Source organism: Peromyscus maniculatus, chromosome 2, assembly GCF_049852395.1.
Source record: "Peromyscus maniculatus bairdii isolate BWxNUB_F1_BW_parent chromosome 2, HU_Pman_BW_mat_3.1, whole genome shotgun sequence".
Classification (NCBI taxonomy): Eukaryota; Metazoa; Chordata; class Mammalia; order Rodentia; family Cricetidae; genus Peromyscus; species Peromyscus maniculatus.
Genome location: NC_134853.1, coordinates 21,841,850 through 21,861,181, shown reverse-complemented (window position 1 = coordinate 21,861,181; position 19,332 = coordinate 21,841,850). Strand labels below are relative to the sequence as shown.

Sequence of the window (19,332 nt, the reverse complement as noted above, 5' to 3'; positions counted from 1 at the left end):
GAGCATGTGCCCTTGCAGTACAATTGAGCATTCCTTGGGTATATGCCCAAGAGTGGTATTGCTGGGTCTTGAGGGAGGTTGATTCCCAATTTTCTGAGAAACGGCCATATTGATTTCCAAAATGGCTGTACAAGTTTGCATTCCCACCAACAGTGTAGGAGTGTTCCCCTTGCTCCACATCCTCTCCAACATAATCTGTCTTCAGTGTTCATAAGATCATAAGTTGATCTTAGCCATTCTGACAACACCTGAGATTCTTCCTTCCATCTCTTGTATTCTGTTGGTTATGCTTGCACCTGTAGTTCCTGATTGTTTAATCTAGATTTTCCATTTCCAGAATTCCCTCAGCTTACAATTTCTTTATTGCCTCTATTTCAGTTTTCAAGTCTTGAAGTATTTCCTTCACATGTTTAATTGTTTTTTTTTTTTTCTTGGCTTTCTTTCAGGGATTTATTTATTTATTTATTCCCACTTTTTTTGTTTTTCCTCCTGTTTTTAAGGGAATTTTTCATTTCCTCTTTAAGGGCCTCTATCATCTTCATAAAGGTATTTTTAAGGTTGTTTTCTTCTACTTCTTCTTCATTTGGGTGTACAGGTTTTGCTGTTGTAGAACCACTAGTTTCTGGTGGCCATATTGCTCTTTATGCTGTTGAATGTATTCTTACACTGTCACCTACCCATCTCTTCCTCCAATAGGTGCAGGTGGGGCTGGTGCCTCAGTGGGTGCCCTCATCCTCTAATTGGTGCAGGTAGTGCTTGTTGATCAGGTGGTCTCTCTTCCTCCAGGTGCAAGTGAGGCTTGTGTCTCCTGTGATCAATGATGCAGCAGGGCATTTTTAGGTGTGTGGGGAACCTGCTCCTGGGTCTCTGGGGCTTTGGTGGTGGGGAGAGGCATGAGATGTGGCCCTAGGGGCTAGCCTAGTAAGCAGGGCTGTCCATCCAGGAGCCAAGACATTCGCCTTCTCCTACAGGTGCAGAGGGTTCCTGTGGTAACTAATGTGGCAGGGGATGGTTGGCGGTCAGAGGAGGCTGCTGCTAGGTCTCTGTGGCCTTGGTGTGTGGAGTAGAGGCACATGATATGTCCCTGGGGGCTATGGCCTACTGAGCAGTGCTGTCCAGCTAGGAGTCCAGACATTTACCTCCTTCTCCAAGTGCAGGTGGTGCCCTGATGGTCACTGACATGGTGGGATATTGTTGGGGGTGTGGGGAGGCCATTGCCAGTCTCTGGGACTTCAATGGATGGGGATGAGGCATGAAATGTGTCCCTGGAGGGTAGGACCTAGAGAGTAGGGTTGTTCAGCCAGTAGCCCACATACTCAGTAGCTCCTCCTCCAGGTGCAGGCAGGGCCCCAGTGGTCACTGATGTAGCAGGGTATGAGTGGGGCATGTAAAGAGGCTGCTGTCAAGTATTTGGAGCTTTGATGGGTGGTGGAGAGGCATGGAATATGCCCCTGGGGGTGCACAGACTCTCACTCCCCTTGTCAGTTTTCACCATGACAGAATGATATAACACCTAAACAGTCATCTTGTTCTTCCTTCCATGATGCATTCTTGCATCAAGTCACAGTGAGATGCCAGCACTTAAGAGTAGAGATTTGGGATCCTCCTACATAAGGAAGGAATATGTGTATGGATTTTCTGGTATGCTTCTGTATAGTCAGAAGTTTTTGACTAGATAGTTACAATTATGATTTTCCTTGGTTATGATAAAAGATAAATCAGATATGAAACCCTAAATTCACAAATATAGGATATATAAAATATTCTCTTTAATTTTACAAAATACAAATATACTAGATATTGTAACTATAATTCTTGCTTGATAACTGTTTGTTACATGTAATTTTACTATATTACAGTTAAAACCTTCCTTTTTAATTAAACAGAAAAGGGGAAATGCTGTGGGATAATGCTTTTGTACACTGGTTTAATAAAACTCTGATTGGCCAGTAGCCAATAGGCAGATAAGGAGAATTATGATAAGAGGAAGGCTGAGTCAGATGCCAGCCTGCCATTCAGGAAGCAGCATGTAATGGCACACAGGTAAAGCCACAGAACACGTATTGACATATAGATTAACAGAAATAGGCTGAGTTTAAGTGTAAGAGCTAATGGCTGAGCAGTTTTAATTAATATAAGCCACTGTGTGTTTACTTGGGGGACACAAGTGGGAGAGATTTGTCACAACCACTGGCAGGCTGGGACACAGAAAAACTTCTGTAATAAATGTTTGTTTCCCCTTGTTTACTAACTTATTTAACAACTCGTGTGTATCAGTATGGACTCCAAGACACTGACTTTTACATTGTTTTGATATTTTACCTTGTTGATTTATTTATTTTGTTGCTGAGCTTGTTTCATTGGCTGCCGAAAATTCCTACTGTTGCTTCTTCTTTTGCCTCCTTTGGTTGATGTAAATCAGTAAGTGTTTTCTTTTTAAAACCACTTACTTAGTGCTGCAGTTTGCATCTTGTCTTGCTCTTAGACCTCACCTTCATGGGCATGGATCTCTTTGACACAAACAGGAGGTGGTGAGAGCTTTAAGAGGCAAGGTCAAGTATATGGTGATAAATTATTCCCAGCATTCCTGAAAGAGACTGTAGACCTTCTCTCTTACTTTCTATTTGTTCACTGGTATCATGGGCTGAGTAGCTGCCTCTGCTCCAGTATCTTCCTGTTAAATGCTGCTTTACCATGGGACCATGGGTACAAAGTTAGGAAGGCCCATTTGACCATGAACAGAACTATCCAAAGCCTGAGGCCAAAATTTAACCTTTTTTCATTATATGTTCATTATCTGAAGTATTTTATTATAGTGACTGAAAGTTGATTAACTCTTAATTCCTGGAAAATATAGACATTTTACAAGATAGAAGATCATATATTGCACTAGCTGGAGATTACAAAAATAATGTGAAGAAATGTTTTATATTGAAGTGCAGAATCTAAGAAACCCCAATATAATCAATGATTACTTATTCATTTATTTACAGAATCACTTAATGTTTATGGTATGAGTTCCTGTGTTCTGGCCACTATAGCAGAGTAGCTCTATCTTGAGGAAAAAGCATAAAGCATATCGTCCACAGAGCAACATGTCACTTGAAAATGTTCAATACCAGCCCAGCAGTGGCGGCACATGCCTTTAATCCCAGCACTCGAAAGGCAGAACCAGGTGGATCTCTGTGAGTTCGAGGCTAGCCTTGTCTACAGAGCGAGATCCAGGACAAGCACCAAAACTACACAGAGAAACCTTGTCTTGAAAAGCAAAAACAAAAACAAACAAACAAAAAAGAAAGACAGGAAATGTTCAATACCATTAGTGACCAGTCACATCCCTCCTTTCAGAATTTGTTGGCCCTAAGTTTGTTAATGACTAATACTGATTATCAACTTGGCTTGATCTAAAATCACCTAGGAGATAATCCTCTGGGTATACCTGTGAGAAATTCTGCAGATTAGGTTAGTGTTTGGGCATGCCCACGAAGGATCATTTGATTAGGTTAATTGAGGTGGAAAGACCAACCTAAAAGTAATTGGTTACATTCCCTTGTATTCTAGACTAATAGAAGCAGAAAGATGAACAGGAACATTTAGCACTTTTTCCTCTCTGACTGGAGAAGTGATGTGATCAAATTGTTCAAGTTACTGACACTTTGACATCCCCAACAGAATGTGCAGAAATTTACCCACAGTAAACCCTTTCATCCTTAAAATTGTTTTGTCAGGGTATTTTATCACAGCAACAGTGAAGGAACTATAATATTCTTTATTTCCAGAAACATTCCCATTAATTCACATAACACTCATTTCCTTTCCAGAATTCTCCATACCCAGTGTAGTTCCTACATGTTATGTTGATATTCCCTTGGATCTGCCTACCTCACTGTCTAGACCATACAGGAACAACTTTTCCTTTTTCTTGTTTCTGTTGTATTCTTTTGAACTTGGATGCTGGGTGAATCTAAGAATCCCTTTGCTGATACTTTGGGCTTCCTTGCTTTTTCTCTAAATGCCCCCTTTTCATCATATGGCATTTTATCCACCATATATATGACCCCCACTCCTTCTTGAACAACATGACTATGCTTTTCCTTTTAATCCTGAATTCTCCTTTGCCAGGTTGCAGAGTTGTATATGTTCCTGAACTTGAAATTTTCCCTCAGAACTTGAATAGTTTATCTTTGAACATTCACTTCAGTTCATCTTTAAATTATTTTATTAATGAGATTAAGAACTCCAATATTAGAACTCAATATCCACAGCATCACAGTTGTGAGCTATTGAGGCATATGCAGAGGAACAACTGGCAATTCTGAGTTGGAGTTGTCCTTGTAAGGGAGGCATTCAGAACAGCATTCCAAAAACTTCTCACCAACTTTTTGTAGACTGACCCCTCTGAGAAGGTAAAGTCAGATATTCAAGGTCCTCTATTACAGAAGATGAAGAGATGTGGAAATTACCTCTCATTCAACTCTTTTCATCACTCACAGATTGCATCTTAGTGCCACAGTGTCCCAGGTATGGCTCTCCTCCTATACTAAGTGAATGAGATGACAATGCAATAAAAGTGTCATCTAAGCCTGGTCCCTGAGTCATGCAGTCTTTCTGAGTCCATTTTTCAGTATCACAGGGAGACCAAAGAAGAAACAGCCTTATTACAGATCATCTGAAACTTCTAAAAATTGGTCCATAAAGTAGATAGCTTTTTCCCATAGAAACCTGACCTTCCACTAAATGTAGTGACATACAAGAGCAGCAGTGAGTTCAATACTTCACATCCTACCATGAAGACCATGTTCTTCACATCCTTTAGGCCATTTTGGCCACCTTAGTTGATCCTTGACTGAAAGCTTCCTCCAGGACACATACATACACTTTCCTGGAAGGTTGGGATGTTTCAAAGGGTTCTAAGAGATTCCTGAGGATCCTCAGCAACATGTCATTACCACAGATCTAAGTATGTTTGACAAATGCTTTCATCCACCTACTGATCCTGCCCCTTCAATGCTAGTTCATAGACTGATATCTTCCCAGTGCTTGGAATAAGAAATTATCTCTTGTGTGGAACAATTGGAGGAGTACTGGTATTAATTCTTCTTTGAAATTCTAGTAGAATTCTGTGCTGGAACCATTTGTCCCTGGGAGAGTTCAACACCCACTATGCCACACAGAAAATTAAGAGAAATACAGGAAGTAATAGATGTTATAACTCAAATGGACTTAATGGATACCTACAAAATATTCCATGCAAACACAAAAGAATATACCTTCTCAGGACCTCATGGAATCTTCCCTAAAACTGATCACATACTTAGTCACAAAGCAAACCTCAACAGATACAAAATCAACTGGAATAACCCCTGTATCTTATCAGACTACCCTGGGTTAAAGTAAGAATTCAATAACAACACAAACTACAGAAAGCCTACAAATTTATGGAAACCAAACAACTCTCTAGTGAATTACCACTGGGTCAAGGAAGAAATGAAGAAAGAAATGAAAGACTTCCTAGAATTCAACAAAAATGAAATGTACAACATAGCCAAACTTAGGGGACATTATGAAAGCAGTGTTAAGAGGAAAGTTCATAGCACTAAATGCCTACATAAAGAAATTATAAAAAACTCACACTAACACATTAATAGCACACATGAAAACTCTAAAGCAAAAAGAAGCAAACTCACCCAGGAGGAGGACAGGGAATACATAATCAAACTCCAGGCTGAAATTAACAAAATAGAAACAAAGAGAACAATGCAAAGAATCAATGAAACAAAGAGTTGATTCTTTGAGAAAATCAACAAGATAGACAAACTCTTATGGAAACTGTCCAAAAGACAGAGAGAGAACATCCAAATTAACAAAATCAGAAATGAAAAGGGAGACAGAAGAACGAACAATGAGGAAATCCAGAGAATCATCAGGTCACACTTTGAAAACCTGTACTCCACGATATTTGAAAATCTAAAAGAAATGGACAATTTTCTTTTACATACCACATATCAACATTGAATCTAGGCCAGATAAACAATTTAAATAGACCTAGAAATAGAAGCAGTCATAAAATGTCTCCCCTCCCCCAAAAAGAAAAAAAAAAAAAAACAACTCCAGGGCCAGATAGTTTCAGTGCAGAAGTCTACCAGAATTTCAACGAAGACCTAATACCAGTACTCCTTAAATTATTCCACAGAATAGAAACAGAAGGAACATTGCCAAACTCTTTTTATGAGGCTACAAGTCACCCATATACGTAAAACCACACAAAGATAGAACAAAGAGAATTACAGAGTGCTCTCCCTAACGAACATTGATGCAAAAATACTCAATAAAATACTGGCAAACCAAATCCAAGAACACATTGGAAAAATCTTCCAACATGATCAAATAGGCTTCATCCCAGAGATGCAGTAATGGTTCAACATATGAAAATCTGTCAATATAATCCATCATATAAAAAACACTGAAAGAAAAAAAAACATGGTCATCATATTAGATGCTGAAAAAGCCTTTGACAAAATCCAGCACTCCTTCATGATGAAGGTCAAGGAAAGATGAGGGAATCAAAGAACATACCTAAATATAATAAAGGCAATATACAGCAAGCTGACAGCTGACATCAAATTAAATAGAGAGAAACTCAACGTGATTCCACTAAAATCAGGGACAAGACAATGATGTCCACTCTCCCCATACCTATTCAATATAGTACTTGAAGTTCTAACTAGAATTAAAATACAACAAAAGGAGATGAAGGGGATAAGAATTGGAAAGGAAAAAGTCAAACATTCACTATTTGCAGATGATGTGATAGTATACATAAGTTATCCCAAAAAATTCTACCAGGGAACTCCTAAAGATGAAAAACACCTTCAGCGATGTTGCAGGAAGAAAGATTAACTCAAAAAAATCAATAGTGCTCCTATATACAAATGATAAAGGGACTGAAAAATAAATCAGGGAATCATCATCCTTTACAATACCCACAAACAACATAAAACACCTTGGGGGTAACTCTAACTAAGCAAGTGAAAGACCTGTATGACAAGAACTTTAAGTCTCTGAAGAAAGAAATTAAAGAAGATATCAGAAGATTGATAGATCTCCAATGCTTTCAGACAGGTAGGATCAACAAAGTAAAAATGTCAATCTTACCAAAAGCAATCTACAGATTTAATGCAATTCCCTATCAAAATCCCAATACAATTCTTCACAGACATGGAAAGAACAATACTCAACTTCATATGAAAAAAAAAAAGTCCAGGATAGCCAAAACAATCCTGTACAATAAAGGAACCTCTGGAGGCATCACCATTCTTGACCTCAAGCTCTGCTATAGAGCTATAGTAATAAAAACAGCTTGGTATTGGCAGAACAACTGACACATTGATCAATGGAATCAAATCGAAGACCCTGATGTTAACCCACACACCTATGGACACCTGATTTTTTACAAAAAAAAAAAGAGCCAAAACTCTACAATGGAAAAAAGAAAGCATCTTTAACAAATGCTTGTTGCTGGCATAATTGAATGTCAACATGTAGAAGACTGCAAACAGATCCATATCTATCAACATGCACAAAATTAAAGTTCAAGTGGATCGAAGACATTAACATAGATCCAGTTATACTGAACCTGAGAGAAGAGAAAGTAGGAAGTATCCTTGCATGCATTGGCACAGGAGATCACTTCCTAAATATAACTCCAGTAGCACAGACACTGAGATCAACACTTTATAAATTGGACCTGAAACTGAGAAGGTTCTGTAAGGCAAAGGACACAGTAAATAAGACAAAAACGGTAGCTCACAGAATGGGAAAATATCTTCACCAACCCTACATGTGACAGAGGACTGATCTCCAAAATACATAAAGAATTTAAGAAACTAGACATCAAAATATCAAACAACCCAATTTAAAAAATGGTGTACAGATCTAACCAGAGTTCTAAACAGAAGAATCTCAAAGACACTTAAAGAATTGCTCAGTATTCTTAGTCATCAGGGAAATGCAAATCAAAATGACTCTGAGATACTATCTTACACCTGTTAGAATGACTAAGATCAAAAACACTGATGACAGCCTATGCTGCAGAGTATGTAGAGTAAGGGGAACACTCCTCCATTGCTGGTGGGAGTGCAAACTTATACAGCCACTCTGGAAATCAGTTATAGTAATTTTTCAAAAAATTTGGACTCAATCTACCTCATGATCCAACATTACCACTCTTGTGAATATACCCAAAGAATGCACATTCATATCACAAGGACATTTATCAACTATGTTCATAGGAGCATTTTTCGTAATAGCCGGAACCTGAAAGCGACCTAGATGACCCTCAACTGAAGAATGGATAAGGAAAATGTGGTACATATACACAATGGAGTACTACTCAGCAGTAAAAAACAATGACATCATGAAATTTGCAGGCAAATGGATAGAACAACAACAACAATAATAATAATAATAATAATAATTAATAATAATAATAAAACAACCTGAGTGAGGTAACACAGACCCAGAAAGACAATCATGGTATGTACTCACTCATAAGTGGATATTAGACATGACAGAAATGATAACCAGGCTATAATTCATGACTTCAGATAAACTAGGTAAGAAGGACCCTAAGAGAGACATGCATGGATTCCTGATAGGAAAGGAAAATAGATAAGATCTCACAAGTAAATTGGGAACATGTGGGAGGGAGGTGAGGAGAGGTGGGAAGAGAATATGTGGGAACAGGATGGTGGAGGGACAGGGAAAGAGATATCTTGTTAGAGGGAACGATGATAGTGTTAGGTAGAAACCTGGTGCTAGGGAAATTCCCAGGAATCCACAAGGATGACCGAAGCAATAGTGTAGAGGGTATCTAAACTGGCCTTCCCCTGTAATCAGATTTATAACTACCCTAATTGTCATCATAGAACTTTCATCCAGTAGCTGATGGAAGTAGATGCAGAGATCCACAGCTAAGCACTGGGCAGAGCTCCTGGAGTCCAGTCAAAGAGAGGGAGGTGGGATTATATGAGCAAAGGGGTCAAGATCATTTTGGGGAAACTGACAGAGAAAGCTGACCCGAGTTAGTTGGAGTTCACTGACTCTGGAGTGGTAGCTAAGAAACCTGCATGGGATCTAACTAGGCCCTCAGAATGTGAGTGACAATTGTGTGGCTTTGACAGTTTGTGAAGCCACTGACAGTGGGACCAGGATCTATCCCTAGTACATGAACTAGCTTTTTGGAGACCATTCTCTATGGAGGAATACATTGCTCAGTCTGGATACAGGGGAGAGGGGTTTGGTCTTGCCTCAATTTGATATGTCATACTTTGTTGACTCCCCATGGGAGACCTTACCCTCTCTGAGAAGTGGATGGGGAGCAGGGTTGGGGGAAGGTAGGGTTTAGTAGGAGGAGGGGAGGAAGGGGGAACTGTGGTTGGTATGTAAAATGAAAAAGAAAAAAGTGCTGGCCAAAAGGTTAAAAACATAAAATAAAAATAAGATGATAAAATTACAAAAAAGAAGTTATCTCTATATTGAAGGATATTGGCATACTTGTTTCACAGTTGGTGAAACTGTTTGGGGAGGTGTACGTGGTACAGTCTTGCTAGAGGAAGTAGGTCATGGGAAGTCATCTTTGAGATTAAAAAGTCTTGTTTCACTTTCAGGTTTTCTCTGTTTCATTCTCTCCACTGAGGATGTGAGTACTCAGCTCACCTGGCTTCCATGACTCTCAGGTTTGATGACTTATATGTCTCTGGAACAGTATCACCGAATAAACATTTTTTTCTCTGTAAGTTGTTTTTATCATAGTGTGTTGTCACATCAACAGAATAGTAACTACTACACCCTCCATCCCTCCTAACTTACAGTCAGGCCTTCTGCTTCTTGTGCATGTAGATGGCAAAGGCACCAATTATCAGTAGCAGTTTGGGTCCAAGGAGCAGAGCTACAAGGACTTCAGTAGTATCTGATGTCTTCAGTTCTGGAAATCAAGTGGTAGGAGGAACCATTAGAGAGAATACAAGGATTTTATCATCAGGGATCTTTACCTGGACCATTTGTGGATTCTCAAGTACATTAAAGCTCTGAGGATTTTGAATCTGTGCCCTATTCCAGCCTCAATACTTCAAAGCAGAAGATACAGCAAAGAGATATCAAGTTTACCACTGGCCTTGTCGTAGGTCACCAAGTTGTGCTTCTAGAGAAACTGGGTAAGAATTTGTACTCAATGCCACATAGCACTTGACTTTTTTTAAAAATCAAATAACTTTTTTTTCTTTTATTTTACATACTAACTATAGTTTTCCTTCTCTCCTCTCCTCCAGGTTACCCCCCAACTTACCACCTTCCCCTCCCCTTCCACTCCTCCTCTGTCTCCATTCAGAAAGGAGCAGTCCTTCAAACAAAGCATGGCACTTAATATTGAGTCAGGACCATGCTCCCCACTTGTTGTCAAGGCTGGGCAAGGTAATCCAGCATGAGAAACAGGTTCCAGGGACAGGAGCCTTACAAAGAGACCAAGCTACACAACTGTCACACACATGCAGAGGGCCTAGGTCATTCCCATGAAGGCTCCCTAATTGTTGGTCCAGAGTCCATGAGCTCTCACAAGATCAGGTCAGCTGTCTCTGCAGGTTCCTTCATCATGACCCCCCTGGCTCATAAAATTCCTTCTCCCTTTCTTCAACAAGATTTCTTGGGCTTGCTGGACTGTGGATCTCTGCATCTGCTTCCATCAGTTACAGGATAGAATCCCTCTGATGATAATTAGGTTTTGAACAAAAGTTCCTACAAAGAAGCTGAACCTTCAAACTGAACCTTTTGTAATGATTACTAACTTTTTAAAGTTAAGTGAATTGGGGAGTTTGGAATGTTGCTAGTCCACAGCCAAATTATCTTAGACTGTATTTAGCCCCATTTATAGCCATAACAGTGCCTTTCTCTGTACATGACCTAACAGTGCCATGGCCATTAGGTGAATCACATAGAATGTACAAGGAGAATAGTAATTTTCCTTTGAAGTGTGTTAACTTAGAAGATCTCTCTTTTCAACCTATCCAGATGCTAAGCATGTAATCAGACAGCATCTGAAGCCTCTAACAGGTTTCTGAACTGTGTTGTAAACCACTTCATACATGTTTCCACCAACACATTGCAAACATGTCTTGGTTTATGACTTTATTTGTTCTCTTAGTATAAAAATCTAATAAATCAATTGATTACATGGTGTTTTTTGGGTGACCCAAATATGTGTTCCTGGGCTATGGTCACTAATATTTGGTTCCAGAGTAAATTATTTCTTTTTCTCTTGTGGGGATCCATTTTCAGGTTCCTAGTGGCTTTAACCAGCAGGTCTGCATAGAGAGGATGATTAGACCACAGGCCTGAGTGCAGGTGTCTAAGATGGTCTGCATTTGGCTGTGCAGGGGAAAGTCTTTTGCTCCACCCCTTGGCATTTCTATAAATACCCTAGAGCAGAGACAGTCAGGGCCTGTTGGAATAGGTTCCAGGCCCTCTCTAGGCTATCCTGTATTTTCTATCTTTATATCTCCACAATCTAAATCCTTCTATCTAATATTTCTTGCTACTCCCACTCAAGAAAACTCTGGGGAACTGTGGGGTTGGTGGGAAGTCACCCCAAGTTCTCTTTGAGGAGAAAGTTGTAGTTTTCCGTCAACAGTTAAATGCATAATTTCCAAAATCCTTTCCATCTGGAAAGGAATATTATTCCTACTCTGATGGGGGAAACTGAGCCCTAGCAAGGGTCACAAGATTAGAAGATCCTCCTTGGTGGAGTTTAGGAAGATCCATGGGTCAGTGTACTTTGACAATGACAGGATCAGTCTCTCTAAGGTGTAGGAATAGCTGTGAACAGGGCATGCACATGAATTGACATACTGCCTTGTTTAGGTAAAAGACATTCTGGAAAACTCCAGAGTCTTGGAGGATGACGGGATCCCAGTGAAGTGGTAAAGAGCCTGATGAAACCACATGCTGGAAAACATGCAGGTTAAAGATGGAAATTTTATAGATGGTTCAGGAGAATAGATGTTGTTCTTTGGAGCATCCATCATGATACAGCCCATGTCCACCACAGTGTAGATGCCACCTGAAATATTTTAGCTCTTTAGGAAGAGATAATCTCAATGTTGAAATGAGTCAATGATTAAAATTTCTTTTCAAGAATAGAAAAAGGTAGGTTGTTCATTGAGTATAGTGTTCACCTAACAGGTAATGATAGGTTAGTTTCCTAGGTTCAATCCCTAGCACACCATGATCACCACCAAGAAACAGTTTGGTAGTGCATGCCTATAATCCTATCACTTGGAAGGTGGAAACAAGAGGGTCAAAAGTGTGAGTGTTTTGTAGGCCAGGTTTCCTGAGACACTGTCTATCGTGGTTTTAAATATCCAAGTCTACAACCTAGAGTGGTAGGAAGAACATTTCAGCTAAGGAATTGTGTAGATATGGTTGACCTTCCGGTGTGTTTGTGGAGGATTGCCTTGATTGTTAATTGAGATGGTAAGTACCACCATGAATGTCAGTGGTACTGTTTTATTAGACACTGGATCCCACACTGTGTAAGAAAAATAAAGGTGATCATCACACAGCAAACAGGTAGCATGGCTGTATTTGTTTCTCTCTGCTATTGACTGTGGGTATGATGTTTGAGTTACTGCTTTCAGTTTCCTTGTGTATCCTGGAATTACAAGCAAAACCAAACCTTTGTTTCTCTGAGTTTCAAATGAAACTATAACATGTCCTGAAAACACAAACAAACAGATAGACATAAACACACTGTCATCAGAAAGACAAATGTGAACAAACAAAAATCCCAAGAGCAGAGATGGTCTTCATGGGGCCTTAGGAAGAAGGAGAACCCCAAATGTATGTTGCAGAGTTGAGAATACAAATGCTATTACCTCCTCTCTCCTTTTCAGTCAAAAAATTCTCAATGGCTAATCCATGCTCCAGCTTTCTGAGGAGTTGCTGTGTCTTTTCTTGTCACTGAACTGTGATCACATGCCTTGCTCAGCTACACAGGCTGTTTATACCTGTGCTTATATTCACAGTGTTCTGGAAAGGCCTACCTTCCTACATCCACCATAGAATACTTCCTGTGATTCTGACCTGGAAAAATGCCCTGGAGGCTGGACTCAAATAGGAGAATTTGGAATGTGATTACTGAACTGGCTGGCATTGAAGATCCCAACCATAATAGTCATTGGCCCCAGGGCTTGTAGTAGAGGTAATTGTTTGTATTAAACTTGCAGACAATAGTTATTCATAGAAAGGTAATTCTTTTATATTAAGCATTGAAGTGAATTGGCTTCCACCTCAAGTAAACCAAAACCAAAGTAAATCAGGAGCAAACAGAATGAAGGAAATACTATCCTTAGAACAGCAAAAAAGCCTAAATAAACTTCACATCAAGAGAATAGAATCTTTACTTGGACCCTAGGAAGGCAAGTTAAACATAAGTCATGCCAAATAAAGAGGCAGAACAATTATTCCTTTAATGAGATATTATGTTGTTGTTGTTTCAGAATTCTTCTCCCAGGACAGTTCTTGCTAGCTGAGCCACAATGAAGTACAGAAAGAACTCCTCACCTTTCTGAGGCCTGGCTAAGATGGAACAACTTTTTCTTTTACTTTTTTTCCTATCTTTCTTTCAAAGGCTGGCCAGTACCAAAGCTTGCTTTCTCTTGTACTATGGGCTGCATGACTATCTCTCAAAAGGCCCATACTCACCACTTGTTCACCTTGTATCTGAACTTTGTGTTGGCTTGAACAACATGTTTCTTAAATTTGTTTGTTTCTATTTTTGCTTTCCCCTTCTCTCCTACATTGCCAACCTCTGGGAATCTGCTGAGATTTAGAGCTAGCTAGACAGAGGTGCGTTTTACTTTCAAACTCGAATAAAATTCTCATTGAGCTTCCTTCCATTTGAGTCCACTTAAAAGTCTTTTATGAATGGTACTAAGAATCCCAAGATGAGAACCAATTTCCATTGTATCCTCTGGTAACCCAAAAGGAATTTTCCCAAATTCTTATAACAATATTGAAGAGAGAACAGTAGAAATCTAATGAAACAGAAAATGAAAAAATAGATAAGATCCCTGAACCAAGTTTGTTTTGGAAAAGAAAAATATTAGAACTTCATTGTTTTCTACATCAATACTGAGGGGAACATCAGTATGTAATTATACATACACATACATTTACGCTTAAAATAGACAATACTATCATCAAAGAAAGTCTATAGCAGAAGTTAAAAAACCCAGATTAAATGGACAAAAAGTTCTAAACTTATTTGTTTTGGGGAAAACTGTGATACTTTTTGAAGAACCTAATTTTGTGGCACACAAAAATTCATAAAGCAATTTTGAAAAATCTGAAAATACATTCCACTTAAGAGTACTGTGGAAATTATAGTTTATTTCATTGAATGTGAAAATGGTATTGATTTTGAATGAAAATATCCTTTTATACCTGAGCATCTACTGTGGACTGCATTTGTTCTGTATGAGCACACATGACAGATCCATCAGAGGATATAATTATGCAGCATCTACATAATTCACACTCTAAGGGAGCCGGTATTTTCTAAACTTTACTGTTCTAATGGTGATGTAATGGATAATTGGGTGACCAGTTGTTTATCTAATCGATGAAGCTCACAACAAAGGATGTATGACAAGGAACCTGAGTTTTTAAAATGTCATGGGAATTGAGGGCCACTCCTGGTATTTCCTGAGAAGGCAATAAGAAATATTCATATAAATGGGTCTCTATTTAACTCTATCTAAGTACTAGTATAGTAACAAGTCAAAGGGAAATACTTAACTCTAGTAGCTAAATTTCATATACACTGTCATAAACAACATATACACTGTTGATGGCCTTGCTCCTGGGGGCCTTAGATTTCCCTTCAATACATTAGACCAGATCACATGGTCTCAGGGCAAGAAGTCATCATCTCCATTGCTTCGCCACCCCTAGATTCTCTGTATGTAAAACTGATGACTCATTAGGTGATTGATGAAAGGCCAAGATCACAGACAAACTGAAATTTGCATGCAATACATGATCATTCAGTGTCAGAATACATTGATATTTGTCCATTATAACAAAGATGGAGGAAATGAGGCCCCTGTTATGAGTCAGTTGGGTTCCTGATCCATAGTAAAACTACAGGTCCTTAGAAGGCTTGTCAGAATTACACTCAGGAGGTAGCATAAAACACTGAGTGAGGACCCAAATGTTCATGGAAAAGTGTAAAATGGAATGGAGACAAGGAAGATACTAAATAGGAAGAAGATTAACATGAGGATATAACAAATGTTAGGTAAAAAGATCATGCTAGGGTAGGATGATGCCTTCCTGTCTCCCTTATTTAATATCTGTCAATGTCAACATATCAATGGAGCAATATGTGAGACCTGTTAGAAGTTGGCAAAGAAAGCCGACTTTTAACATCCTACTTAGTTTGTAGATAATAGGATTATGGCATAATAAACATAAACACTACCTCTGACATTCAAAAAAGACACAAAATTTACGAACAGCCAAGAAGCTGGGGTGGGGACTCACCAGAGATGGCACCAATACCTTGTTCCCTCTGCTGTGCACTGGCCACCACAGTGTGGGTTTTTAGGACTGGTGGCTGTCCATCATGCTCAACTTGGCAGATGAATAACATGTCCTCTTCATGGGCAGATACATTCACCAAGAGCCAGCTGGTCCAGCTGTAGGTTCCGTCCTTGTTAACTGTGAGTGTAGAAGGCTTTTCTATCAGGGATACTTTTCCATTCTCAAACCAAATCAGCTGAAGGCTTGAAGGGTAGAACTTATTCACTTGGCAGGTGACATTTATCTGATTCCATACAACTAATGGCTGCTGGCTGATCTCCAGGGTGGGTGGAACTTAAAAAAGATAAGCAGAAGCTGAAACAGACAGAACCTAGACGGACAGATTCCAGATGAGGGGATGAAGTGAGGAGGACCAACCCTGTTGCAAGTGCATTTTGGTGACAGGACAAGTTTTTGTGATGGAGTACAGCTACTAAACACAGCACCTAACACATAGGAGCACAGGCAGTGGAGGGGTGAGTGTCATAATAAGTGAAATTAATAATCACAACTCCCCGTGCACTGGGATATCAATAACAGCAGCAAAACACATGAAAATGCCAGGACTGAGGGGTGGCTCATAATCAGTATAGCTGTGATTTCTTCTGTTACAATAAATATAATTTCCTTTATATGCTGATCATAGTCTATGATTCCCATCTCCATATGTTATACATGAATGTTTGCTGGGAACTATGGACCAAACCATTCTGAACAGAAATGAGCTTGAGCTGGGATTTCAAGACATTTACCTCTGATGATGTCAGACAAGTTGGCAGTTCCAAGGAGAGGACCTTCTTGCAAGGTGACATGGGCCACCTCACAGATGATCTGAGACCAGATATCCTCAGCAACCACTACCACCCGGGTTGTGCTGAAGACACTGTAGCTTTCTCCTTCAGGGTTCACAGTAGTTTGGACATGAGAGAGCTCATTTCTATTTTTGAACCACTTCACTGTGATGTTCTGAGGGGAGAAGCCATGAGACCTGCATGTGTAGCTCACTGTCTGCTCACCTACAGTTCTGGATGCAGGGCCCAAAACCACAGGAGGAGATGGTTTAGCTAAAAAGAAGCATATAGACAAGGTTTTAATTGTGATGGTCACCACTGATGACATAACATTGTGAAGAACCTTCCTAGATACTGTCACCATCATCATTTAATGTGGTGCTTGGTAACAATACCAGAGCTTCAGCCACAATGACATGTTCTACTCCAAGGTCATAGCTGTGTTCTAGCTACAGTCCTTAACTGTTCGTTCTCCTCAAGGCTTTTTTGGTTTGTTTTTATCCAGGGTTTTGTCCTGGTCCTTCTGTGGTATCCCTTGTTCTTTTGTCTCCACAGTTTAGCACAGATGCCCAGGAAGAAATGAGGAAGGACAAAGCTAGGTGGAATTCTCAGCCTCAGCAAAAGAAGACAATTACTAGTACATTTTATATTTTCTATCATCTGCTCCTGCTGGCTTCCTCTGGAAACCTAGCAAATCTAGGAAAAATATTTGTAGATTTACATCTATAGTAGTAACCCAGGAAATAAATGACATCACAGAGGTACCACAAAGCTAGAGCCCTTCCTGCTTCCCCCAGTTGTTTGCTTTCTTTCCTTAACTACATGCTAGTAGGTCTCATCTGTGCCAAGTCTATATTTAACATTGAGAGCTCACTAGTCTGCATCTCTAAATGGGCTTCAGGTGGACTTAGCTTGAGGTTGAAAACAGTGCTTACCCTCTGCAGAAGAAGCTAAAGGTGGTTCACTTCCTAATGGTTAATCATAAGAGACACAGGTAGGTATGAGCCTGTTGAGCAGACAGTAACACTCCCTGGTTGAAAGCACAAGTATGGTTGGATAAGTGGTAGGAAGGCAATGTGCCTGGTAGATGTCTTGGCTGACATTATTATGTGTATCAGGCTGCATTTGGCGATATCATATACGTTTATATTTCTACGTATATGACTCCTGATTTGTGCATCAAACCAGGAATGTAAACAAGTTTTATTTGAATTTAAGCAATCTAAACACTAGCAGACCTGGTTTGAGAGATGTGGTAGTTTAAATGTATTTCACCTCCATAAGCTCATAGAGTGGCAATATCATGAGGTGTGGTTTTGTTGAAGGAAGTGTATCACTATAGGGTGGGTTTGGAGGTCTCATTTGCACTAGTTATGCTCAGTGTTAGACACATTTCACTTACTGTTGCTTTTAGATCAATATATAGGACTCTCAGCTCCTTCCTCAGCAACATGTCTGCCTACATGCTGCCATGTCTTGCCATGATGACACTGTTTTAAACCTCTGAAATTGCAAGCTACCCAATTAAATGATTTCCTTTATTAGAGTTTCTATGGTCATGGTGTCTCTTCACAACAAGAGCAACCCTAACTGAGACATTATTTGGTACCAGGGACTGGGATATTGCTATAATATGCCTGACCAGATTTTTTTGGAGGAATTTGGACTTTGTTACTTTGGTATAGTAAAGTAATATAATGCTTTAAATACTACTTAATGGGCTATACTAGTAGGAAGATGGACAATCTGAACTGTGGGACCCCTGCTCAAGAAGTTTCAGAGGAGAAGAATTTTAGTATGTTACCTAGGGATGGTTCTTTTGATATTTTGCCAAAGAATGTGGCTGCTGTTTGTCCTTGTCTGAAAAGTCTGCCTGTGGCTAATTTGAAGAGATTTGGATTAATTCCATTGGCAGAGGAAATCTTAAAAACAGCCTCATATAGACTCTATCATTTGCTTATTAGTGTTAACTTTAATGAAGATTTAAAATGAAAAAGAGCAAGCTGAGCAAGAAAAAAATCAAAATTCACAATTTGAGGAGAAAGAGAACACAAGGAAGTAGAATGGAGCTAAGTCTTGTGTTCAAAGAGATAAACAGATGAAGAAATGGAATAAAGGGAGTGGTGATGTCAGGGCAAGATCCCACCCAACTATGATTTCAACATGTGAAAAGGAATTAAAGAAAGTCTTAGATCCAGGTATGGTGGTATACACAATTAATCCCAATGGTCCATAGGCAGGCTGGTGAATCTCTGAGTTTCAGGCAAGCCTGAACCACAGAGCAAGTTTCAGAACATCCAGGGTTAGTCAGTAAAGGAAACCATGGAAAACAGAAAACTGATGAAGATGTCATTGAACAGGTAACTCCAGCCACTGCAAGCACTAGAACTTGTCAGGTTTGGCCACATGGTTATGGCTTTACAATCAAGAAGTGACCAAGGAAAGCCATTGAGGCTATGCATGTGTCATGGGTATCCCTGAATGGAGGCCTAGAGAGGCCATTTCATGAAGCTGTGAAGGTGAAAACTGAGTTGCCTTGGAAAACTCAAGATATTGGAAATGCCAGAGTCATAGGATATCTGCCAAGGAAAGCTGCTAACAGAAAGTAGAACCAGCCCAAGAGATAGAAGTATGTTACAAGTCAACCAAGCTAATGAACATCAGCATCCCCTTCCATAAAAACTGTATGAAACATCACCACAGAAATTTGAAAATGAAGGTAGAATCCCATGCCTACATATGTGCTTACAAATTCTACTTGTCACTGCAGTTGTTACTAGATGTGAGATCATATATTTATTCTTTGCCATTGTTAGCTGCAGCAAAATCCATAAAGGCACAAGATGGCATTGTCTCTAGATTGTTCTTGCCCTTCCCATGAAATATCTACTTTATACTAGTGGCT

The 19,332-nt window shown here is 39.5% G+C and overlaps 2 protein-coding genes across 5 annotated transcripts in view; one reads left to right on the top strand and one right to left on the bottom strand.

Annotated features, from left to right (window-relative positions):
* Nucleotides 1–19,332, top strand: part of LOC143266765 (uncharacterized) — a 401,183-nt gene that overhangs the window by 151,087 nt on the left and 230,764 nt on the right. The window lies entirely within an intron of this gene.
* LOC102904548 (signal-regulatory protein beta-1-like) overlaps nucleotides 1–19,332 on the bottom strand; it is a 67,739-nt gene that overhangs the window by 28,445 nt on the left and 19,962 nt on the right. The window contains exons 3-6 of one of the 4 annotated variants that reach the window (XM_076563834.1): nucleotides 16,389–16,700; nucleotides 15,598–15,930; nucleotides 9,871–9,985; nucleotides 4,202–9,757 (exon numbers count right to left, since the gene is read on the bottom strand). In XM_076563834.1, coding sequence (XP_076419949.1) covers nucleotides 9,873–9,985; nucleotides 15,598–15,930; nucleotides 16,389–16,700 — 758 coding nt within the window. In that variant the 3' untranslated portion in view covers nucleotides 4,202–9,757; nucleotides 9,871–9,872. Of the gene's footprint in view, nucleotides 1–4,201; nucleotides 9,986–15,597; nucleotides 15,931–16,388; nucleotides 16,701–19,332 lie in introns of those variants that run through there. The other 3 variants (XM_076563835.1, XM_076563833.1, XM_076563836.1) reach the window with 3 other exon arrangements.